The sequence below is a fragment of the Nyctereutes procyonoides genome, unplaced genomic scaffold (assembly GCF_905146905.1).
Source record: "Nyctereutes procyonoides isolate TBG_1078 unplaced genomic scaffold, NYPRO_anot_genome, whole genome shotgun sequence".
Classification (NCBI taxonomy): domain Eukaryota; kingdom Metazoa; phylum Chordata; class Mammalia; order Carnivora; family Canidae; genus Nyctereutes; species Nyctereutes procyonoides.
The window spans coordinates 15438248-15465553 of NW_026575126.1; the positions used below are offsets into that span (position 1 = coordinate 15438248).

At 35.4% G+C, this 27306-nt stretch overlaps 1 protein-coding gene across 1 annotated transcript in view; it reads right to left on the bottom strand.

Moving 5' to 3' along the window:
• The window catches only part of COL24A1 (collagen type XXIV alpha 1 chain), a 384669-nt gene that overhangs the window by 53532 nt on the left and 303831 nt on the right, over positions 1-27306 (bottom strand). Inside the window, exons 44-48 of the mRNA XM_055339781.1 lie at positions 24394-24447; positions 17908-17961; positions 17744-17797; positions 11685-11738; positions 10459-10566 (exon numbers count right to left, since the gene is read on the bottom strand). Coding sequence (XP_055195756.1) covers positions 10459-10566; positions 11685-11738; positions 17744-17797; positions 17908-17961; positions 24394-24447 — 324 coding nt within the window. The remainder of the gene's footprint in view (positions 1-10458; positions 10567-11684; positions 11739-17743; positions 17798-17907; positions 17962-24393; positions 24448-27306) is intronic.

A 27306-nucleotide genomic window follows, 5' to 3' on the forward strand; every position in this document is an offset into this window, starting at 1 on the left:
TGTTTAATAATTGTTAGCTGTCATTATGACTGAAATGTACAGCAAATGTGAAGAGAAAGGTAGAATGTAAGACTGGAAATGTAAACAGAGGCCAGACCATGAAGATCAACATTACACAAAGACTATGGACTTTTTGGATTGGGGATCACTGAAGATTCAACTAGGAAATTTACGTCCTTTAGCAAATCTTTCATTTTGTTGCTAATAAGCAGCCAAACAGACTGTGTTTTGTCTGCTCTGGAAGGGTTCCTAATGAGTGGTAAATGAGCCAAAAAAAGCACCAAGGTGAAGAGGGAGAAAGTAGCAATCAGGAAAAGCCATAACTGGAAATCACCCTCTTAATAATCAAGAGTTGACAGGATCTGCTGAATGTAGATCTGGCAAATGCAAGTACATTTCTTTCTCTAAAATACTGTGAAGAAAGAAATGCATCTTCTCAGAAACAGAGGTTTCTTTAGTGTGACTAGTTCACAGGCTAGAGGACACAGCAGATGGGTGGCACGGCTGCTGGTGGTCCTGACAGAGGCTTCCATGGTGGTCCTGCTACTCTGTGCTTGGATTATGAGTGGGCTGATGAAGTGTGTTTTTCCTTCTTATACTGGACACAATCCACAGTGGAAAACTCTAGACTTTCGATGTTCTTTTAGGACAAGCATCTCATTTTCTACCACACTTAAGCCTGTGTTCACCTGACAAAGTGCAAAGTCAAGATTGAAAGGCCTTGATTTGTCTTAAGTCAAGATGTTAGTTTTGTTTCTTTCCCTCTTTTCCAATAACCAATTTTATTAGTTGCAGCAATAAAAAATAAAAAGACTGGTAAGCCTCCATTTTGATGACAAATAGATTTATGATCTTTGCAGGGAAAAGTTGTTTTCCTTTTTCATTAATGATTGAGGCACTACAGAAGTCCAATGCAATGAAAACAGCATGGTAGACTCATTTACTACAGATGTGCTAAGTTGACTAGTCTCAAAACACTCATTTATACAGAAGGAAACTCACACAGGCAACTGTGAGCCTCCCCAATCCTGTTCTTCAGTTATAGTCACGTGACCTTGAAAAAACATTGAAACTGTGGCGTGAATATGCCAAAAATTCTTTAACTCCTTGGCCACATCAAAAAAAAAGAACATTGTTTAGGAAAATCAGACAGTTGCATAATGCTAGAAATCCCAGAATAAATATTTTTCTCAGTGGAAAAATCCAGCAGTCTTTAAAGGTAAGCCAAGAAACACCACGGTGCCATGATTTTAAAAAATAAAAAAATAAAAATAAAAAAAAAGACCAATGGAAAGATGTCCTTATCCATTGTTGAAAATATTCCAGGGAATATGCTAGTATTTAGAGATTGTGTTACTTTCTCTTAACTAGTTTTTCTAATGCAATAGTAAGTTTCAGAAATAATTACTTGAAATCATTTTATCTAATGACCAGTTTAGTCATTGTTATCTAATATCATTGACCAGACTAGTTCCTTATAAAGTATTATCATTCTAAGTTCATATCATATATTCTACAGATAACAGAAACATTTGTAGAAAATATTTCTGTATTCATAAATACCAATAGCGTGTGTAAACTTTGGGGTTAAAAGGGGGATTCCTCAAGGGAAAGTTATTTTGCTTTTTTCTTTTGATGGATACAAAACACTTCAATATTTATTACATCCTGATATTCAGTGTGTATGTGAAATTTTTCTGACTTATTCTCTGAAAATGCTAAAAGTAGGAGACGATGAATTATGATCTGATACCTAATTGCTTACTAATGGCAATAGCAGATATCATTCAACTTCATGACCCTGGGTGATATACTGCAGCAATATTCAACATTATTGTAATTCATCTGAATTCCTTTTCATCACAAAATTCCATGAGATTTTTATACTAGCCATATATAAAGGAATATGTGGCTCAGAATCTATTTTTTAAAAATGCTCAGTTTGAAGTAGAATAGCTTCATTTTTTTTTTAAAAAAAGATGTTATTTATTTATTCATGAGAGACAGAGAGAGAGAGAGAGAGAGAGAGGCAGAGACACAGGCAAAGGGAGAAGCAGGCTCCATGCAAGGAGTCTGATATGGGATTTGATCCCAGGACTCCAGGATCACACCCTGGGTGAAAGGCAGATGCTTTAACTGCTGAGCCACCCAGATGTCCCAGTAGAAAAGCTTCAGAAGTGGAACTAGAATGTGCGTGTTTTATTGTTTGATTAGTTCAGACTCAGATTCTTTCTTTTTGATTATGTCTTCAGCCTCTCCATCTCTACTGTCCATCTAGCATAAAAATGGGCTCAAGGTTCTGTCACTTGCAAATAACTCCTACTTTAATTTTAGTTTCATCTCTAGTTATTGTCCTACTTTCTCTTTCAGAGCCAAATTTCTCCATTGAATTGTCTACATATCTGATTTCCTCACTGTCTACTCTCCTCAAGCACTGCAATCTTCTTTCTGCCCCCACTAATCAAATCAAATGGCTATCTGCTGAAGTTACTGATCACCTCTATATACTAAAATATAATGGTTATAATTTCATCTTTTTAGATTTCGGTGCTAATCAGGGTCCTTATTTGCAGATACCAGAAACAAATTCTGGGTAATTTAAACAGAAAATTTCCCTGAAAGGCAGTGAATAGCTCATAAAAATCACAGAGAAATCCAGAAAGACATGTTTGGAAAATGCTTAGAATTGTAGGAAGGTGAGGAACTACTGCAGCTCCTGGCCATTGACTGCAGTCATCCCTGGAAACAGTACTACTGATGCTATTGCCACTAGAATAGAATCTCTATTATCTCTGCTTCTCCACATCACAAACTCCCCAGCCAAAGGCCTTGGTGGACATAACAGATTGGTTCAGCCTAAGTCATGGGCTTATGTCCTTGTTTCAAGGAGGAATTAGAAGGTGAGAGTCCAGAATTTGACTTCTGTAGAAAATGGCCTTGATTTTGGCTCAGGTGGTGATTTCAGGTTGTGAGACTGAGCAGGCATTGAGCTCCATGCTCAGCAGGGAGCCTGTTTGAATATTCTCTCCCTTTGCCTCTGCCCCTCAGCCCATTTTCACTCTCTCTCTCTAAAATAAATAGATAAATCTTTAAAAAGAAAAAGAAAAAAAAGTGCCTCCCTGCCAAGACTCAGAGAGTAAATGCAAGCACTTATAAACATAAAAATGAGGTTAAGATGCTGGGTAGCCAAATAAGAAACAAAAATAAAATGCATGTCCAACACAATCTCTCAGGATTATTATAGTTGGTGACTTCCTTCTTAAGTTTCCATGACATTATATTCTTTTTCTCCTATCTCTTATGATCACTACTTTTCAGTCTCCTCTTCCTCCTTTACCTGACTTCTGAATGATGGCATTCATTCCTCACAGCTTGGTACTGGACTTTCTTTCCATTGTTTACTTAATATTTGTGTTTTTCTTCATTTGTTCCCTAACTCTATTCACTGCTGCTCCTCTATCTGGCTATTTGTCCTGGGAATTTGACCTGCATGGACTGCATCACCTGGGTTCTCTTGTCTTCTCTCGACTTTCAGTTGGGGTTGGTCAATGGGATACACATATTAGAGGAGAGAGGAATACTTCATTTATTTCTCCCATTCCTTCCTGGCTTTGGCATTCTGTCAGTGGCTAGGTTACTTTCAACTCTAGCTCCTGTGAGGTGTCCCTTTTCCAAAAGCTCCAGCTCTCAACTAGTCTCTCAACTTGACATTATTTCTTTCCTTTAACCTTTGAGGTCTAAGGGCAATAACCACTACCTACTGTTGATAGTCTCTGGATTCCCCCAACATTCCATTTTGGCTGTCTGAACCCTGTCTATTTCAGTAAATATTGTCTTCAAAATCAAAAGTAGAGTTTTTCATCTACTTTCTAACATGACTGATTAAGTACACTTTAATATGCTGATGACTCTCACATTTATATCTGACCTCCTCTCTGAGCTCTAGGCCAGAATATTTAATTGCCTACTTAACATCTTCACATGAATCTTATAACTTGGTCCATAAAATTCGGGTTTCTTTTTTTTTTTTTTTTTTTTTTAAATTTTTATTTATTTATGATAGTCACACAGAATGAGAGAGAGAGGCAGAGACATAGGCAGAGGGAGAAGCAGGCTCCATGCACCGGGAGCCCGACGTGGGATTCGATCCCGGGTCTCCAGGATCGCGCCCTGGGCCAAAGGCAGGCGCTAAACCGCTGCGCCGCCCAGGGATCCCTAAAATTCGGGTTTCCTTCAGTGTTTGCTTTTTTAGTGATGGGCACTATGATGCACCAAGTTAGAAACTTGCACAAGTTAGAAACTTGGAAGTTATCCTTGACATCCTTCTCCCTCCTGTCCCTCCCATAATCAAGTATCAAGTCCTATAAAAGCTACCTCCTAAATACTACTATACCCACCCACTTCTTTCCATTTGCACGTCACTAGTCTAGTCCAAACCATGAACATATGTAACCTGGAATACTGCAATAAATAGTCTTCTTATTAGTCTCCTGTATCTACTCTTGCTCCTTTCAATCAGTTTTCTATAATGAAGCCAGAGGAAGTCCTTTAAAAATGTAAAATTGGATAATGTCCCTCAATAGGTCCTACTATCTTCAGATAATGCTCAACATCCTTAATATGTCTTTCAACATGCACCATGTTGGTTGAGCCACCATGTGGTTCCTCTATGCCACAACAGTATCAAACTGTATTAGTTTACAGCTTGCCTTTTGTTTACATTAGTCACCTTTTGATGAATATTTGGGATGTTTCCATTTTGGGACTATTACAAAGATAAGTGCTATGAATATGCATGGGCAAGTTTTGTGTGGACATATGTTTTCACTTCTCTTTGCTAAGAGTAGAAAGGCTAGGTCCTATGATAGGTGTTATTTCTAATGTTTTATGATACTGCCAATTCCAAAATTGACATCCTAATAGTATTAAGTGTTCTGATCCATGAACATAGTACATATCCCACTTATTTAGGTGTACTTTAATTTTTGTCAGAAATGCTTTATAGTTTTCAGCATATAGGTTTTCACTTTTGGTTAAATTATCTCATTTTGGCACTATCATAAGTATTGTTTTTTAAATGTCACTTTCTGAATGTTCATTGTTAGCATATAGAAATTCAATTCAAATTTGTGTATTGATCTAACATCCTGCAACTTTGCTAATTTTACTTATTTTTTTGTAGATTCTTAAAGATTTTCTACATAGATGATCATGTTATTTATGAATAAAGATAGTTTTATTTCTTCCATTTCTTTCTGGGTTGGTTTTATTTCTTTTCATTACCCTGTGAGGGTAATAAGAAGCTTATTGCATTAATTAGAACCTCTAGTACAGTGTTGAGTGTGATATTTAAATGTAAGAGAGTAATACAGATACCTGGAGGCATATGAGGCCTCAGAAGGCTTGTCTCACAAATGCCTCCTTTGGAAATACTCTTTGGAGGAAGTATTGAAATAATAATAGAAGCAAATTCTAGAGATTCTATAAAGGATATTGAAAGTAATAATGATCAGATAGCTTAATTAAGTTTACTACTCGAAAAAGATGCAATGGTAATAAAAAAGAAAGTAATGCATAAAAACTAAAAGTTGGGGGCACCTGGATGGCACAGTGGGTTAAGCATCTGACTCTTGGTTTCTGCTCAGGTTGTGATCTCAAGATGTGAGATTGAGACTTATGACAGGCTCTGTGCTCAGTGCAGACTCTGCCTGGATTTTCTTTCATTCCATCTACTCCTCCCCACCATAATTTTTCTTTCCCTTTCTCTAAAATAAATAAATAACTAAAAAAAAAGAACTTTATAAATTAAAAAAAAAAGCCCAGTAATAACTAACTAGAGAATAAAATAAAAAATAATACAGAAGGCCTTTATTAAGGGGCAATATTGCATATTGATAAGAACAAAGAATATTGAGTTTGGCTGCTTTCATATCTCTGAGTCAATGAAAATGACAATCTCTCAGTGCTTCAGAATGTATGTGAGTATGTATTTTTTTTAAATTTATTTATTTATTTATTTATTTATTTATTTTTTAATTTATGATAGTCGCACAGAGAGAGAGAGAGAGAGAGAGAGAGAGAGGGGCAGAGACACAGGCAGAGGGAGAAGCAGGCTTCATGCACCGGGAGCCCGACGTGGGATTCGATCCCGTGTCTCCGGGACCACGCCCTGGGCCAAAGGCAGAGGCCAAACCGCTGCGCCACCCAGGGATCCCTATTTTTTTTTAAATTGAAGCATAGTTGGCCTCAGTTTCTTCATGTACAAAATAAGGATCATAATTATATATATCTTATAAGATTATAAAGATTAAATGAGTTAATATAAACACTTACTTTGGTACCTGGTACATACTTAGCATTATATAAATCTTTGCCATCTATATGGAGCTATTCTATTATAGCACAATAAAGATGATAAGAAAAAATATTTCATCTCTTATATTGGATAACTACAATGATAAGATACGAATTTTCTTCTAATATATCTATAAATGCAAGGTAAACCCAATGACAATTCAAGCTTTCATTATGTTTTTAGAGAAACTTAGCAAATCTAATCTCAAATGTATGTAGTAGAAGTATAAAGAAGGGGGAATTTCCCTATTAAATATGAAGAGACATTACAAAGTCACAGAATAAGAACTATGTGATAATACAAACAGACCAAGGGACACCCAATTTTTTTCTGTAAAAGGGCCAGAGAGTAAATATTTTAGATTTTGTGAGGCCATTGGTCTTTGTTGCACCTACTCAACTGTGCTTTGTGATGCAAAAGTGTTATTTTTAAACAAATGACTGTGGCTATGTGCCCATACAACTAATTTGTGGATACTGAAATTTAAGTTTCATGTCATTTTCACATGTGACAAAATCTTCGCCTTCCTTTTATTTTTTTCTACCATTAAAAATGTAAAAAACATTCTTAGTTCATGGGCCATACAAATATAGATCCATTTGGTTCATCAGGTGTAGTCTGCTGATACCCAGAATGGATGACTGATACAGACCATGTATAAACGAGAACTTAAATAGAGTTGGTTGGATGTTTTCTATTTGTGTTTTGAGATCCAGTCTCTGTTCTTCTCCACCCCACACCATGCTCCAGTGGTCTCCCTCACCGTCTAGCTGTTGGTCAGTGACACACCAAGGAGAGGAAGATGGGAGAGAGCCTACTCTTGGTATAGGCAGAAAGGGAGTGTATTGTCATTAGTGAATTTTTAAAGGAATAATAATAAAACTTTTTGTTATCATCATCATATACTGGCAACTCTACACAATGTCAGTGATAAAACAGTCCCCCCCATTAGTGCTACTATTATCACCCTTATTTAGTTGAGTTTGGCTAATGGGACATCCTGGCAGGGGGCTGGGGTCAGGAGGACACTGAAATCTCCAGGAGATTCAGGATGCTATGTAAGCTACTTTGCAATTTGCCCCTTGTGACTGAGCAATGATAATAGCTAATAATAAAAGAGGGATCTGTGGCTGGTAGAGATGCTCTATGGGCCCTCTGATAACCTCTCCATAGCAAATCACAGCTTATATCTATAAGATTTTGAAGATAAGCCATGCCTTCCTTTGTGACATGTAATTTTCCATCTGGAAGGTGGTTCTGGGCTTACTCTGGTTGAAACTGAATAACCAACCCTGAGACATCAAATGGCTATGTTGCCCTGAACTGCCTATTATGAACTAGGTGATATGTGATCCACTGAGTCATAGAATTGGATGTGCAGCAGCAGTATTCTCCTAAATGGAGATGACATATATTGAGACTGGGCCCTACCAGGTCCAGAAAGTGCAAACAAAATGCAAGCAGCATGGGATGACTGAGTGGCTTACTGGTTGAGCGTCTGTCTTTGACTCAGGGTGTGATCCTGGATTCCCGGGTTCGAGTCCCACATTGGGCTTCCTGCATGGAGCCTGCTTCTCCTCTGCCTCTCTGCCTCTCTCTCTCTCTCTCTCTCTCTCTCTCTGTGTGTGTGTGTCTGTCTCTCATGAATAAATAAATAAAATCTTAAAAAAAAATCCAAGCAGCCAGTTAAGATTTCCATGATACCTGCTCAACTGTTCCTTAAGCCTAGAGAACTCCCTTGACCAGTTAATGGAGGAGGGAAAAGCTCAGACCTGATTTATAGATAGATCTGCGTTGAATGTCAACATCAGCTAGAAGTGAATGGCTGCTGCATTAAAGTTTGAAAAAGATCATTAAAGGGAAATCTTCCCAGTGGGCACAACCTGGGGCAAACCACATACGGGGCAATCCATACATCCATGTCCAGCTATGTGCAACCAAACAGCCCTGGTTGATACTCCAGAGTCCTAACTGCAGTTTGGAATAGCCCCGAGTGTGCAAATAGTCTTGGCATCTAGTCTTTAGTCCCCTTCATGCTTGCCCGTTTCATGTAGAACCAGAGACTCAATTTTATGCATAAGCCTTCACCCACACAGCCAATAAAAACAGTGTGGTAGATTCTAGGAATAGGGCTTAGAGTGGCATCAAATGAAATCAGTATCTTATTTATGTTGATTATTTTCTGTATTGTCTTTCTCTTTGCCATTAAGTTACTGTCCGTTAAATATGATGTAACTATTGAAGAAGGGTGTAGAGTTGCTAGAAAATATCTATTACCTGGCTAGAAACTAGCAGCACATAATAGTCACTTGCCACATTGCTGTTTTTATGCATAAAAACAATTCATGTTTTGGTAATCTAAATCAATTTTCTTATTCCATGGAATTTTCATCCTTCGTAGGGGGAACTCCATGTGTCACATATTGCCAGAAAAAAAGTAGTTTGTTACATAAACCATTAAATAAACTGATATAAAAAGTAATTGATAACTTTGACCGGTCACTAATGTCTGATGATTACCTAATACACTGAATTATCTGAAATTCTTATTAAACGCATATGTACAGGACCCTGGTTTCTACTATCCGTATCTGGAATGAATAGGGATTAGCAGTATTAGCCAGACAAGAAATGATTCCCTCTTCCTGGCAATTAAGTAAATCGGTTGGCTATTAGTAGTATTTACAATTCACTTTTTAAACCTTATGAACTACTAGGTACATCTACATCCATACCACCTCCATGATCAAGCTTGTGTTCAGCAGCAAGAAATATGATGTTTAACGTATTTTCCTTGTTTCAACTCTCAAAAGCTTATCCAAAGTAATAAGGTAAAATTCACTACAACATTTCCCAGTAAAACTTAATCCACAAAAATACAGACTCTCAGACCAATTCAATATGTTTTATTGTTATATTTTTAAAAATCCGCAACCCCATTTTAAGACTAGTACATGGTGAGTCTGGAGAGCAAAGTGAGAATGAGGGTCCAGTGCAAAAACACTCTTAAACACTAAGATCTCAAATGAAAGAGAGTCTTCTTCTTTCAAGCATACTGATGTTTATGGCAGACAGAAGTCTATAAAATATCTGCTTTAATTGAAAACATCAGACTGCTGTCAAAGTTTTCTAGATTTTAACCCGATGCGCTGATATTCTGACATATTGCCTCCAAAATAAATAGAAACCATGTTTAGACTCCTTAAAAATATTCTTCTTTTCAGATAGAATCTGGCTGTATTACTTATGAAATAACTAAACTATCTCATACTTTAATTAATTAAATTTTTTTCAAAGAGATATCTTATCATAGTAAAAGACAAACATTAGTTTGGGTTTGGGCTTAGGTACAGCACCAAGTTCCATTTAAATAAACAACTAGGATTGATTTAGTATTTAAGAAAAGAAAAACAGGACCACAGGTAACCATATCCAAATAGCAGAAATGTAAAAGGGTAAATATTACAGGGTTCTTGAAAGTACGTGGTTTATTATTCTAATATTTCAAGTGAAGACACAATGTGAGATGAAAAATATCTGGATTATGAGGACTTTAGGGAAGGAAAAAGGAAAGGTGGCTAAATGAAGACAAAAATGGTTTTTAAAGTTCTGATCCAAATAAATAAGATAAGCACTTGCATAAAAATCAGAGAGAAGCTATATCATTGCATCACTACTAGATGAATACACAGAAGATATTCACACAATTTTAAGAAAATACTGAGGCTGTAAAAGTAAAGGGAAAATGAATTTTGGCAGGATTTCCATTGAAATGTTCCAAAGGTGGCTTAGGATGTTTGATGAACTTAAGACACAGCCAGGTGGTGTCGTCCCTAAAAATTTGCTTCTTATTTATAAGCTTTTATTTGTGCACAAATGACATGTATTATTTATAATATGGGTTTTTTGATACAAAATATCCCAGAGAATGTACTCATTGACATTCCCTGAAGATCATAAACACAATTCCAAAACAACTATTAAAACAGTGGTTGGCTAATCTGAGTCAATATCAAAACTAAGAAAGCCAAAATATGTGTGGTCTAGTAAACAGATGCTTATAAATAAGACAGGAAAAGTAAAGAGAGATTCATTCTACTTACAGGAAGTCCCTGGTTTCCTGGTAGCCCAGCTTTTCCAGAGATTCCTGAAAGGCCATCAGCTCCATGGTATCCTTGAATGCCTTTTGGCCCGGGTAGGCCAGGAAGACCCTGGTAATCAAAAATTACATAGATTATAGAGAGACACTGTACAAATGTTTAAATGACAAATACCCTTATATTTGGGAAAGGGATGTTTACATTTTTAATACCATGTCCCAGGAGAAATTTTCCTGTTTCCTTTTTGGATTCAGGTAACTGTCTTTAAAAGTTCCCTAAACAGAAGTGCTGAGCTAACTAAAATGTAAACTTTTCAGCGACAGTATAATTCTCTGATGTCTTTCACTGTGCTGGCCTTTGCTCTATCCAGTTCGGGAGAAAAGTCAGCTATATGTACCTGTCAGCTTAGGATACAGCTATCCTTCACCATCTTGCAAAACCTCACGTCCTATTATTTTCTCAAGAAACAAATTATGGTTCTCTTTGTTGCCACATTGAACTAGATAATTATATGAGTGCTTAAAGGTCTGAACATTTTGTTTCTACTCTTGAGCAAGTGGATTTTATCTGTATGAATCTCTGATCTGAATGTGTTTATAATAATTTATGTTCACATTCTCTTCTTTTTTGAACCAACCCAGGCTACCCAAAGTAGGCATCTAGCCCTTGGCTACAGAAGACCAGCAGGAAGTAAGGCTCTGCTAATAAGCCAGTCAACACATATTTGCTTGGCTAGAGAAACTGATGGGGAAGGTAAAATTAATCTTTGTTCTGTGATGAAATGATTTAAAACATTTTCTTCTAAGACATTCTGTTCTATTTGCCAGGAAACCGAGAGGCTGTGTCCTTCAATTACAATCCAGCTCCTGCTTTTTATTCATGCTTGAGGATCTCTGACCCTTGTCACCAATCATTCAGTCATATGCCATGTGCTCTGTTTTCAGTGGTTCATAATCAGAGAGTAGCATGAGTCCACAGAGAGAGCTCTATAACACCGGAAACCAGCAGCCTTCAATTGCAGAGACTTATATTTAAATAGCGCAAGCTTAGTTTTGAACTAATGGTCATATTTTGTTCCCTCTGTGTTCCAGCTTGAGCTTAAATTTTTGTTTTTTGAAGACAAGCTGATTTATCCAACACTTGTCATAATTGGCTCCAAACTCTCTGCTCGCTGAAGCTGCCAATTCTATTTAGAAAAACAAGAAAGATGAAAAGGGCCTGTTACTTACAGGAATCCCAGGTTTTCCAGAAGGACCAGGAACTCCTTTTTTCCCCTTAGAACCCTAAAAATGTGAACGTAGTTGTCACTAAATGGTAATAACGTTAACTAAGCTGAAGGCATAGAAAATATATAAAAGAACCCTGAAAAAAAAAAAAAAAGAACCCTGAGACCAGGATAATGAACCAGTCCTACCACTGGCTGGCTGTACATCACTGAGATTGCCATTTAACTTTCCAGGGAGCTATTTTCTTTATCTGAAAATGAGAGAATTTGACCAGATAATTCATGAATTTCCATCTGGCTCCAAATTAAATCTTAGCTCTAAAAGGGAACTAAATATTATTTAATAAATGTCCACGTTTTCAGACTGGACCTTTGTCTTCCTATTGAAAGTGGCTAAGTGCTTTACTAATTTCATAAACATTTATTGGCCATTTTGTATCAAGCGCTCTGTTATGTGCTGGCAATGCAAAGTCAAAGTTACTGATCTCAAGTCACAGTGTGGTAAGGGACATGAACCGATAGCCTAAAATGTGCTTATCTGGAAGCACGGAGAAGAACATACTTGTGAATCAAAGAAAAGATATTTATTTCCCACGGAACTCTTTGTTTTTCCATGTGTGAGAGGTTTTAAATCATAATTGATTCAGCAGTAACTGGTCTGCCAGGATAGTTAGGAACTTTGCCCTTGTGAATCATGCCATTATCCTGATGATATCCTAAAATTATTTTAAAAAGAAAAATGTGGAAAAGAGTGACCTAGTTCACAAATCAGAAAAAGAAGCATATTGTCATTACCAGACACATTTCTCAGAAGTCATTGAAAGTTCTCACAAACAGAATAATTCCACCAAAATGGGATGTTGTTATTAAAATTTGAAGATAAATTATGCCAAAGATTCAAGTTGACAACAATAACAAAATAAATAATTTTATAACATATTATATCCACTGAAAATGATCTTAACATTTTAAGAAGAAATAATATATTCAGTCATTAGAAAAAAAGGACATTTTCTGTAAGAGATTAGAAATCCAACTTTGTTAGAATTTGATAATGGGGATTATATGGAATAAGAGTTTTACCTCCAGCTTGGAAAACTATTTTACTTGCCTTAAAAAAATCACTAATGTAAAGTCCTTCTAAAAAGGAAACCAGGAAATGAAACAGTAGATGATATGACTTTAGTTGAAGAAGATGCAATTCCTGGAATAATATCTCTAAAAATAAATATACCTTTAGAACAAAATAAAGAAGTAAAATAAATAAGATTTTAATATTAAAAATTGATTTCACTTATTTCTAATAGCATTAATTAAATAGCATATGAACTGTGATAATATCAAATATGTAACCAGAATGTTTTTTTCCTTTACAGTATTTGTTTTTATGTAAAGTGCTAATCTGTTCTAGATTTTAGATTTTCACAATAGGTGTTTCATTAGCTTATGAATTTCAAATAGTCCTCTGAAACTCATGGTGGGGTAATAATTGGAGAAGGATATAATATTTTGAGAAGAATATATTTTTAAATACAAAAGCCTGATTTTTAAATATTTAAAGTCAAAACAAGATGACAACAATTGGACAAGATCCACCTGGCCACTAAAGGTCTCCATAGTGAATAATTCATGGTCAATGATTATTCTTGTAGAATTATGACTGTGTTTATATTTGATTATCAAAAACCAAGGTCACAAAGGATTCAAGTCATATAATTTGCCCTAAAGAACAGATTTAGAATTATAATAGTATAAGAGAAAATTTTTCCTATTTGAGGAGATATAAAGATCTTTAAGTTGGAGAAAGGTAAGAAGAGAAGTAGAAGAGAAGCAAGATTGTTCGACACTAACAGGAATCTCTGAGAAGGGCCCTTTACACCTCACTCTACCCTCAAGTCCTGGGGTGGGGAGAAGCAATAATTCCCTCAGATAAGTGAGGGGATTTGGGAGACTGAAGTCTTCATTTAGAAGTCCACATAAACTGCACTGAATGTCAGCAGTAGAGTAGAAATTTCTACATGAGATGTCTAGGTCTGTGGGCTTGAGAAAGTCTGAGTCTCCCAAGCACCGGGCATGGTATAGGGATTAGCAGAATGTATTTCCACATGGCCAAGAACAGAAGCATATAGCCCTTAAGGGCCCATATAAGGAGACTTTGTGCCTTTTCTGTACTCAGAAAATGGCTGTACATTCCAGAATGAATTAAAGAACTTCTGCAAGGAAGGCCAAGGTAGATGTCAACATAGTGGGATGATGGCAGCTGGGAATCTAAATGGATGATGTGCATTTTGGTGTATACTAGTGTAAATAGATGACTAAAGACCAAACTCACATCCCATTCCTCTTTCCTACCACTGCCACCCAGAATATATCTGCAAAACTGACAAGAAAGTGAATAGGGAAAACTCTAAATCAAATGTAGGATATTTGTGTGGATGGAATTAAAGGCACTCAGTTGATTAGATTTCCACCAATTAGATTTCTATCACGAAGCAGAATGGGCACATGTGCACTCAGGACAGATGTTAAGTTCCATTATAAAGCATATAAAAAACAAAGTCATATTTTTAGTATACCTGAGTTTATGTCTTCTGGTTCAGACATACTACACATGTAAATAAGGGTTTTACTCCAAATGTTCATATAATGAAATAAAAACAAAGAGATTCACGAATCACAGATTGATTACATTTTGGGATGCCTATTATGTTGGCGATTGTTTCAGAAAAGTTAAATGTGTCATGAAATCTACATACATGGGTTTATTATCATGAAAATTAGAATGTTATTCAGACTTGGATGGGCGTCAGGAAGCAGCTCCCAATAGAATAACACAAAATGGAAAGTATAACTATAAAAATTACTTTCAAAGTATATTTTGCTACTTGTAATAGGACAATTGTGGCAAAATCTATCTACTGAAGACAAAAAGTGCTTAGCAAATAACAAAAATATAGTCTCTGCTGTTTTGAGATGTTCAATTCAGGAAAGATTTCCTTATTACAATTATTGTCATCATACTAAAAGGAAGTAGGTCAGTTAGGAAAAAAACACAGTCTTACAACGGAGATTTTAGATGTATCAAGATCATCAAAGTGTAGAACATTGATTTTTTAAAAAATTGTACATTAAAAAAAATCTCAAAATGGAATTGTTGGCTTATAACTAAATTAACAGCCAAACATTACTAAACATTAGTCCTATGTAGAGGTATTCTATTTCAATAGGAAATTACCGATTTGGGCCAAAGACAAAGAAAAAAATTGTCATATAAGGTGTTGGTACATGATTGGGTTGCTATCATAAGAATGAAAAGAAGTTACTCCTTAACCAATACCCAGAATTCAAGTATAGTAAAGTTAGAAGTATTCTAATGCTACTTTCAAACTTAATTTATTCATATTATCTTATTTAAATATTAAGTACCCCATAAATCAACAAACAGACTTTTCTGTTTTCATAATAGGAAAGGCAAATGAATTTTACATGTAGTCTTTAGAGTGAGCATAAAATTGTGCTTTCTCTTTTGTCTGGCTATCTTTGAAAAAGAATGCTCCCTTTGAAATTAGATCAATTTAAAACAGCTTTCCAGTCATCGGGATGATACCAGTTCACAGGCTCCTAGAAGGTAGTCTAATTCTTTTTTTTTAATTTCATTTAATTATTTAATTAATTATTTATTTACTTATTTATTTATTTTTAATTCTTTTGATAATGGACATTTAACAATGTATCATTATAGTCCAAACTCTTGTTTGTTTTTATTTAAATGAAGCTGAAAGACAGTTATCTCAACACTTAGCTAGTTCTAACTTTGTTAGGATAGCTTTACAATATAAGCAGATTTAGAGTTAGGCAATAATTACTCTTTCCTCCTTTTTTTAACCAAGAAATTTCAATTCACTAAAATCTGGAATTTTGTTTTGGAAGAAAAATAAGATTTTTGGCTTGAGTCTTAGTCTTTGAAAGCCATTATAGGACAGTTCACTACTTTTGAATTACAAAAATCTTTTTGAAAATGTAGTGGTTGTGCAATTGGCTTTGACTTGTTCTTTTTCTGTATAGACTCCCACTGTCTCATATATGAGAGCCCAATGATTAAGTTAGTTGGTTAAGTAAGATTAATCGTATTTTACTTGATTTATAAAAGATTTCAAAGTAATAGAGGCTTTTGTATAATATTAGGAGTCAGGAAATTTCTAGTGTTGATTCTGTTGTAAACTAATTCTGGATCTTAGGTAACTCAATCTCTCTGACACTTAAATTTCTTCATCTGAAAAATGAGAGGATAGTCCAGATGATTTTACAGGGCCATTTGCAAACCTAAAAAACAAATTTAAAGCTTTGCAAAAACAAGATGACAACAATTGGACAAGGTCCACCTGGCCACTAAAGGTATCCCTAGTGAATAATTCATGGTCAATGATTATTCTTGTAGCAATTATGACTGTTTAAAATTCTAAGAGGGTTTTTAATGTAACCGTGAACTGTTTGCCAGTATTGCCCCAGGCAGGATAGAATGAATTCCCTTCGATTATACAGTATTTAAGCCATAGCTTCTCAGTATCTTTTGACTCTAATACCTAGGGATAGTTGACCACATCAGCTGGAAACATAGTTGTCTAGTAAGAATATTTGAATTTCATTGGCATAATTTTAATAGATACTAATAAATATTAAAAAAATTTCTTCTTCCTGACATATGCCAAAAAAGAAAAAGGAAATACTGAGAATATGAAAGTACTAATTGTAAGAGCTTAGAAATTTTAGGATCAAGCCTTGGGAGCGCATGTGCATCCTTAGGCACTTAATCCAAATATAAGGAAGTCACATGAAAGCAGTAGTAGTGTTTTAGGTTCATAGCTTTTTCAACTATTTTTTCTAATTTGGGTACTAAAAGTTGTAAATAAGTGGGGCAATTACCTTCTCTCCATTTATTCTTGTTAAGGCTTGCCTTCAATGGTATATTTTAATTTTTTAATGTATTAGTTCTTATTTATTAAGGAACTGACAAGGAGTTAGTAGGTAGATGTCAAGACTATTCAAAATGGCTTTAGGTGAGTGAGCACCTATGTAATATCAGATTCGACCCAATTTTACTATTTATTCCTACATGTGGTAAACACAAAGTATGGGTGAAGACTGCTTAATGACTTTGGAGAAATACGGTCTTAATTTGATTATTTTTTTATCAATTTTCACCTAATTTATTATTAAAATACAGTACATTTTCTTAAGAATTTAATTTATAATTGATAGTATATGAAATCAGAATGCTATGAAAAGTAGACTAGCAATGAACTGACAGTACAGATTACACAGCAAATTATAAGGCAACTACCTCCAATAAGGCGGAGTTAACATTGAGCAATGCACAGGAAAAGAGATGTCTAAATTCAATAAGCTGATGTGTTTTTAGTTTATTTGATAACAGATAATTGGCTTGTCTTACAGACAAAAAGATTTTAAACCAAGCATGAATCTTTGTCACGTAGTCAAACTATTTCTACCCCTACTCTTAATACAACTATATAGGTTTGACCAAGAGGTTTTCACTTTTCAATGCTGGTTTTAAGCTTATTGATATTTTTGCTTAAAACCGCAAAGAGAGACCATTCATTCTGGATAGCTTTGGGCAATTTTCACAAAGCCAGAGAAGCCTGATGATAAGGGGAAATTTGGATGGCAGTCAAAACACATGAAATAATCAATAATCTGGTTTTTGCACACTTAGTGACAAACACTCTGATTAGAGGTCTACAGTGATCCTTGCTCTGGAAGGGTGAATGATCATTTAAATCACAATGAACAGGGGATCCCTGGGTGGCAGCAGCGGTTTAGCACCTGCCTTTGGCCCAGGGCGATCCTGGAGACCCAGGATCCAGTCCCATGTTGGGCTCCCAGTGCATGGAACCTGCTTCTCTCTCTCTCTCTCTCTCTCTCTCTCTCTCTCTATCATAAATAAATAAAAAAAAATTAAATCACAATGAACAGTAGCTCCTATGCCCCTGCTTTCTAAAACCAACGTTAAGTTTCAAATTGTCTCAAATAATTTCAACTTACTTCAGATCCTCTCTCTCCTTTTAGTCCTTGCTCACCTTGGTCACCTGGCTCACCCTTTAATAGGAAACCAGACAGAAATCATGTATGAAGCAGAGACCAAATAAGATATATCAACATTAATTTTTTTCAATGCCAGAATTTTAAAGAATATTTTCAAAACATACTGGGGGCCCTTGTTGTCCAGTAGCACCTCTTGGTCCTGGCAAACCCACATGACCCTAGGAAGAGAAAAGATGAATTATTATAGTAAATAAAGACATGTAACTTAGAAAATAAGGTGATATTGGTTAAAATAGCAGTAAAATGTTATAAAACGCAATTTGTATAACAGAAATTATGATTCTTTCTTGGAAATGCTGTGGAATATAATAGCCACTGGATATTATGATAACTGAGAAGAATATAAAGTTTGTTTCATTTTGCACATAGGTTAATGTAGTGGGGTAAATCATGGCCCACCAAAAGATTTCTATTTCCTAATTCCCAGAACCTGTGAATATGACCTCGTTTGGAAAAAAAAGGTCTTTGCAGATATCATTAAGTTAATGATCTTAAAAAGAGATGATCCTGAATTGTCTACAACAAGTATCCATATAAGAGAAAGTTAGACACAAGCAACCAAGGAGAGGGCCAGAGGCAGACACTGGAGTGATGTAGCCACAGCAGTTAGAAAAGGAAAGCAAGGATTCTCCCCTAGAGCCTGTGGAAGGGAGCACAGTCTGCTAACATCTCAATATCAGATTCCGGGTATCTAGAACTGCGAGAGAATAAATTTCTGTTGTTTTAAACCACTTGGTTTACAGTGACTTTGGTCAGGAAACTAGTATAGTAAATAACCAAAGAAAAAGGGCTTGAGAACAAATTTCTTTTTTCAACCTATTTCCACTGTGGAAGTGAATTATGTATGGTCTCCATTTTTACAAACTAAGTTTATACCATTTGGATAGATTTATTGAGTTGAAAACTGGGAGTTGTTACTGTATATAATGCCAAGACACATCAAATGACTTTAATATTCAGCAATCTGTCATCACGCTAGTCCTCCTCAGAAGGAATGCTGACCTACCACATTTCCCTTTTCAAGTGTGTAAATAGAAACTAGCAACAACCCAAGGGCATGTCAGAGTATGCATGAAGAATTCTGCATGCAATCTCTTTTATCCCCTTTCCTAGTGTCCTCTTTGCTTCAGATTTCTTTCTTCCTACTCTCTGTATATTACAAAAAGAATGCCATAGGCCCATTTCCTTTTTTCTGGACTAGAAGAATTGCCTACATAGGCTAATGATATTTATCTCACAGAAAGATCAGTTGAAGCCCTCTTTGTTTGCATTCTTTGAGGCAAATATTTATGGTTTTAAGATCCAGCTAATTGATTTTAAAAAAAGAACCCTGTTTAAGAGAGTGAACAGCGGCAAAAGAGAAAGTCTAGTTTGGAAAGCTTTCTATAGAATATGGTCACAACTAAAGAGAATACCAGTTACCACACACGTCCTTACCAGAAAAACATGAGCAGAGTCAGCAATAACAGAATCAGGTCAATGAAGATAAAGTTTGGTACAAGTAAATACGATGATTATAAGTCATTTATTAAGCAGAACTCAGGAGAGAAATGATTGGTGAAGAGCTGGAGTTAGAGAGTGCAGTGAGACTGAGCATTTGAGCAAACTCAAAACCATGAATGGCCAATTGTGACTTAGTTACCATATTGGTCTGTAGTTTAGAGACCTTTTTATTTTTTTAAAGATTTTATTTATTTATTTATTTATTCGAGAGAGAGAGAGAGAGAGAGAGAGAGAGAGAGAGAAAGAGAGGGGCAGAGACACGGACAGAGGGAGAACAGACTCCATGCAGGGAGCCCAATGTGGGACTCCATCCCAGGACTCTAGAATCATGCCCTGGGCTGAAGGGGGTGCTAAACCGCTGAGCCCCCCAGGGCTGCCATAGAGACCCTTTTAGAATGATCACAGAATAGCCAACTATTTCTGCAGTGTTGAAAAATTAAATATGCTGTAATAAATATTATAAAGTAACGTAGGCAAGGTTATGGGAAGTGATTGACTTTGCCTAGTGATATTAGAGGTGGGATGCGCTAAATGGCCAATAGGAGCTAGATGGCCAAGGATTTTATAAGGGAAGTGATGATATGCTGAATTTTGAAGGATGAGTGTTCCAGGTAGCAAAGTAAAAAGACATTCTGACAAAGGAGATAGCATGGAGGAATAAGTGGAGATTAGTTTGACAGAATATGTTAGATGGGGAATGGGTTTGAGAGGCCTACAAATGGGGATAGGGTGTCTAGTTAGGAAGTTATTAAAGTAATTCAGACAAAAATGATGAAACTGAACTAAAGTAGGGCAAAGTGGCTAGGTTCCAGAGCTATCTGAGGTCAAAAGAAGTGGTGAAGTGAATTTAAGAGATGAGAGGAAAGACCAAGGAGAAGAGGGAAAGGATGAGAGAGAAAAAGAGACAGAAACAGAGGGAGAGCATTAGATAGAGAGGGAAACAGACCGAGACAGAGAAAGAAAGAGAGGGATGATTCATTTATTGGCTTGAACACCTTAATGTCTGATGGTAGCATTCACTGAATTGAGGATGTAGAAAGAAGAGGATCAAATTTGAGGAGGATGATGAAACTGTGGTATAGGACATACTGAGGTAGAGGTGCCTGTGATGATATCCCATAGCAATCTGGATATGCATGTCTGATGCTAAGGAATGATGGCTAACTGAGGATTTAAATGTTATTTTGTTGTGCACAAAGATGCTACGGACTTTGCCAAACCAAATCAAAATGGAGTTTGAGCTAGAACATAATTTATCCAATGTATTTCTAGGACTTCATCTCACATAAGTTGAGTCTGACTTAATCTTAGGTATGTGTATGTTTCTGCCCATGGTTTTAAAAAGCAGGTGTTGACAGTATAATATGCTTATTCTCATTAAGTCCTCTGGCTTTCTCATGCCTCAAATGAATTTAGCTTGACCTATGGGATGTATAGCTTTCTGGATGACAGCTATAATTTACTATATCTTTTTTTATACTGATTAAACGTTCTTATTCTGTATATCTTCTACATGTGTTTTACACAGAAGTGGGGACTGTACCTTGGGGGGGGGTGTCCAGTATTAAATTCATGATACCTAGTTCTGTTCCTGGTCCATGGCAGACATCCAAATATATGATGAGTGACCAGAGATTTTATTATGCATAAGACATAAGATCTGTCATGTATAAAGATGCTTAATGAGTGTTTACTGATGACAATGAGCAAGACACATGACTTCAGTAATTCTCAGTTTCTTTAAAAGGAAAAAAGGGGCAGCCCGGGTGGCTCGGCGGTTTAGCACTGCCTTCAGCCCAGGGCGTGACCCTGGAGACCCGGGATCGAGTCCCACATCGGGCTCCCTGCATGGAGCCTGCTTCTCCCTCTGCCTGTCTCTCTCTCTGTGTCTCTCATGAATAAATAAGTAAAATATATTTTAAAAAAAAGGAAAAAAGAACAAAGCATGGTGAAAAAGATTTTTAAAAGTTTCTAATAGTTGATAAATGAATGGAAGTAAAAATTTGCACTAGCCATTCCATTTTTTTAAAATTTATTTATTTATTTGAGAGAGAGAGGGGGAAAGAAAGAGTGTACACCTGCACACGAGTGGGGAGAGGGGCAGAGGAAGAGAATCCTTAAGCAGACTCCCTGTTGAGTACAGGAGCCCAATGTGGGGCTTGATCTCATGACCCTGAGATCATGATCTGAGCTGAAACCAAGAGTGGGGCACTAAACTGACTGAGCCACCCAGGTGCCCCCTATTCCATTTTTTTATCCAATAGGATAATCATGAGTTCATGACTGTAATAAGAGAATTTGTAAATATAAAAATATTTTTAAAAAGATGGTGATTATTCAGCCACAAAAGGCACAAAGTACTAATAATTCTACAACATGATGAATTTTGAAAACATTGTGTTAAATGAAATGAGCCAGACACAAAAAGCTATATATTTTATGATTCCATTTATATGAAATGTCCAGAATAGATAATCAGTAGAGACATAAAACCAAGTAATGATTGCCAAAGGCTAAGAAAAATAAACAGTGAGTGCTTAATTGGTAGGTGCTTCCTCTTTGGGGTGATGAAAATGTTCTGGAACTATGTAGTGTGTGATGGCTGCAAAATATTGAGAATGTCCTAAAATTCTCTTAATTGTATACTTTAAAATGGCTAAAATGAGCATGCCAGGGTAGCTCAGTCAGTCAAGTGTTTGCCTTTGACTCAGGTCATGATCTTAGGGTCATGAGATGGAGCTCCAGGTTAGGTTCCCTGCTCAGTAGAGAGTCTGTTTCTCCCTCTCTCTGCCCCTCCCCCCTGCTCATGCACACACATGCCCCCTTGGCTCAAATAAATAAATAAAATCTTAGAAAAATAAAATGGTTAACATGGTAAATTTTATGTGTATTTTAAGCTAATAAAAAGAAGGCTTGGTGATAATGCTAACCACCAGTTTCCTAGAGTGAAAGGATAATATGTACATTTTAAAACTATCGAAAAGCAAACATTTAAAAATTTCATCTGAGGCTATAACAGAATAATCTAACTCTAAAGCAAGCATCATTTCCCAGTATGAATCAAACTTGTGCTTGGGAAAACTTGGAAGGGGACAAGTGTGGATATTTCATGGCTTTCAGATATCTAAGCAATAAAATTATTGTGGCTGTCTGGCTTAAGATGGCTTGTTTAGAATAAAACCAGCAGCAAATGATAAAAATGACCTCTAAAATCTAAGAACATAGGATAGAATAAGACAGAAGGGAAGATGTGGGTCAAACTAATTCATGAAATATCCACAACTGAAAACTTCACCAGTATTTGTGGAATGAGGAAGGAGAAATAGATCCCACAGTGGGCCTATGAAGAAGTTCTCTGATGAAGGATTTCTGAGTAAGGCGTGTCTATAAAGAATAAGGCAGGCAGAGTTTTTCTTCTCCTAGCCAGATGAAGAGATTCTTTTCTTCTTTCAAAAGAATAGTTACCTGTTTGTTTGGCAGTAAATTTGCTGGTTTAGCTACCAAATGTTTTCTAGTTGTAGAGACCAAAAGAAGATATTGCAAGAAACCAATTTTTCTGAGAATGTGTGAAGGTATGCACAGCAAAAACTAAGAAGTTTAAGATGCTTCTCAAATTATTCTGGAAGCAGTGGGTTGGCTTCTCAATCCAAAGGAAACCTAATTTTGAATAAATACAGTGGATTCCCTGGATTTAGAAACACATACAGACACAAATGTTATATAAATTTGAAACAGAATATATATATGTTTTAAAATGTTTCTCTAAAAATAGAAGAAATGCAAGATGACCACCACAACTATTACAATCATTTAGAGCTACCTTCAACATTTGTTTCAAGGAGAATTTTAGGGAGTAAAAGCTGATTTTTCAGATTTCAGACTTGAAAAAATCAATTTATTAATGATAATTATCTACCTACAGCTTATTTATTCAATCTAGCTATTTAAATCTTCATTTCAGATATGATTACTGAAATTTTATGGGAGGAATATATTGGATCAAATAACCAATCAATTCATTATTAAATATGAATTATGTTTATATGTATATTGTATACTATTATGTACAAAGCTCAGAACAAACATGGTAGAAGAAAGAGAGAAATCATATTCAAATTGGAGAGCTGAGATACTTCTGCACATTACAAATAATTAGCAAAAATATCCACAACAGAAGACGGTAAAATATTTCTGTTGAATGACTTCTGTAAATAATAAATATAGGACTACAGAATAGGGAAAGATTCCTGTTAGGGTGAGCTGGGAAAAAAGGAGTTTGAACTAGATTATAAAGGATAGATAGGATTTATGTAAATAAAGATTAAATAATACTGTGAGTAGACACAGAATATTGTGAGCAAAGGAACATAATAGAAGCTATAGGAAGTGAGTTAGCAGATGACCATTTTGTTTAGCTACAGACACTGTAAACAGGAAGAGGACATGAGGCAAGAATACAGAATATCCGAAACACAAATGTGCTAATTAAAAATAATACAGTAAATTCTACACATGGTCTAATATAATTTTGGCTGATGAAGCTCATCTCATAAAATCCTTCTAATAATGGAAAAGAATTGACAGAAGCCTTGAGAATATAATGACATTCATCCACCCATTTGACAACTCTTTAATGAATTCCTACTATACACCAGGAACATTATGTTCTAGAAATTGGGGGTATAATGATAAAAAAAAAAAAGCCAAAGAGTCTTGTTTTCATGGATCTTACTTTTTGGTAGAGAAAAATAGACAATAAACAAAGAAAAACGTACCAAAAAAGTGGTAAGATAATACAGGTAGCATTAAAATATGATATAAAATGATGGATAGAAAGGGCACTGAGAGAAGGTCTTTCAGGAAGTAACATTTCCGCTGACATCTGAATGATGAGAAAAAAGCAGCAATGAGAGGAGATGAAGATGATTCTAGAAAGTTGGAACAGAAAGTACAAAGAGCTATGCTTGTTCTAATACCACAAGATATTACTAATAACTCAGTGATGCTTATTTTTATTTGAAACCGAACAAAATCACAAAGAATACTAATTCAATTTAGAAGCAAAATATTAAATTTGCTCTAATTACCTTATAGCCCTCTTCTCCAGGCTCTCCTCTCTCTCCTTGTTCCCCGATAGGACCCTACAGAGACCACATGCAAAAATAATGTTTCACAGCTGGATCTAAGTATTTGTAAATACAGATAATATAGTTAGTGTGGAATATTTTTTCCAAAAATATGAAACCAAATATATAATAATTTGCTTAGTTCCACTAAATAATTTCCAAAGATTGAATTTCATACCAAGAGCATCATAAGCATGGAGTTATTTAAAGAGAATCTTATAATGATTCTGCTAGGAAAAATACTGAAGAAATGAAGTCCACTTTAAACAATATGAATTTTCAGATGAATAAAGTATATTAGGGACGTTGGCAAAATAACCTGCATTTCTACTTAATGTTAAAATGATAGAAAAATTTTTAATCTGGATCATTCAGCCACATAATTAATTCCATTAATTAAAAGATTATATTTAGTACATTATTTATTTATGTATTTTTTGAAGTATAGTTGACATATGATATTATATTAGTTCAGGCATGCAACATAGTGATTTGACATTTATACACATTATGAAATGATCGCTAGAATAAGTCTGGTCACCATCTGTCACCATATGTAGTTATAATATTATTGACTATATTCACTATGCTGTACTTTACATCCCCATGACTTGTTTATTTTATCGCTGAAAGTTTGTACCACTTAATCCCCTTCACCTATTTTTCCCACCTCCCTACCTCATCCTCCTTGGACAGTTTGTTCTGTGAATTTATGAATCTGTTTCTGTTTTTTTTTTCTTCTAGACTCCACATATAAGTAAAATCATTCAGTATTATCTTTCTCTAACTTATTTCACTTAGCATAATGCCCTCTAGGTGCACCTATGTTGTCACAAAGGAGAGATTTCATTCCTTTCTATGGCTGAGTAATATCACATTGTATGTGTGTGTGTGTGTGTATGTGTGTGTGTGTATAACCATCATTTTACCCATTCATCTCAGTGAACACTTAGATTGTTTCCATATCTTGGCTATTGTAAATAATGCTACAATGAACATATAGGTGTATGTATCTTTTTAAATTATATTTTTTAATTTTCTTCAGATATACACCAATAAGTCGAAGAGCTGGATGATACAATATTTTTAATTTTTAATTTTTTGAGGAATCTCCATACTGTTTTAGATAGTGGCTACACCAATTACATTCCTACAACAGTTCATGAGGGTTCCTTTTTTTCCCCACATCCTTGCCAACATCTGTTATTTCTTCTTTGTTGTTGTTTGATATCAGCCATTCTGACAAGTGTGAGATGAAATCTCATTGTGGTTTTGATTTGCATTTCCTTGATTAGTGATGTTGAACATCTTTTCATGTGTCTATTGGCCTTCTAGAAGTCTTCTTTGGAAAAATATCTATTCTGGTCCTTTATCTATTTTTATTTATATTTAAAAATTTTAAAGATTTATTTATTCATGAAAGGCACATTGGTAGAGACACAGATAGAGGGAGAAGCAGGCTCCCCGGGTAGAGCCTGATGTGGGACTCAATCCCCAGACCCGGGATCATGCCCTGAGCTGAAGGCAGACACTCAACTGCTGAGTCACCCAGGCATTCCCCTTTACTCATTTTTTTAAGAAATCATATTGTTTTATTTGAGTTCTTTATATATTTTGGATATTAATCCCTTATTGGATATATCATTTGCAAATATCTTCTCTCATTTAGAGGGTTGCCTTTTTGGCTTTTTTGATGGTTTCCTTTACTGTGAAAAAGTTTTTTAGTTTGATGTAATCCCACTTGCTTACTTTCGCTTTTGATGCCTTTGCCTGAGGAGACATATCCAAAAAAATATTGCTAAGACTGATATGCAAGAATTTACACCTGTTTTCTTTTGGAAGTTTTAGGATTTCAGGTCTTAACATTTAGGCCTTTAATTAATTTTGTGTGTTTTTTTGCATGTATTGGAAAAAAGAGGTCCAATTTCATTCTTTTGCATGTAGCTGTCCAGTTTTCCTCAACATTATTTATTGAAAAAACTATCCTTTCCCCATTGTATATTCTTGCTTCATTTGTCAAGACTAATTGATCATAGAAGTATATATTTATTTCTGGGCTCTCTATTCTGTTCATTGATCTATGTATCTATTTTTGTGCCAGTACCATAATGTTTTGATAACCACACCTTTGTAGTAAGTACTGTTTGAATCAAGCAGCATGATATCTGCAGCTTTGTTCTTCTCTCTCAAGGTTGTTTTGGCTATTCAGAGTCTTCTCATTCCATACAAATTTTAGGATAATTTGTTCTAGTTTTGTGATAAGTCCTATTGAAATTTTGCTAGGAATTGTATTGAATCTATAGGCTGCTTTGGATAGTATGAACATCTTAATATTGATTCTTCTAACTCATGAACATGGTATATCTTTCCATTTATTTTTTTCATTTTAATTTCTTTCATCAATGTCTTATAGTTTTGAGAATATAGGTCTTTCACCTCCTTGGTTAAGCTTATTTCTAGAGATTTTATTATTTTTGGGTCAATTGTAAATGGGATCGTTTTCTTAATTTCTCTCCTTTTTTTAAAAAAAGATTTTATTTATTTATTCATGAGAGACACACAGAGAGAGAGGAAGAGACATAGGCAGAGAGAGAAGCAGGCTCCATGCAGGGAGCCAATGTGGCATTCAATCCTGGGACTCCAGGATCATGTCCTGGGCTGAAGGCAGGTGCTCAACCACTGAGCCACCCAGGTGTCCCTTAATTTCTCTTTCTGATAATTTGTTATTATTGCATAGAAATGCAACAGATTACTGCATATTAATTTTGTAACCTGAAATTTTACTCAGTTAATTTAGTAATTGTAATAGTTTTTTGATGAAATCTTTATTTTCCATTTATAGTATAGTGTCATTTGCAAATATTGACAATTTTA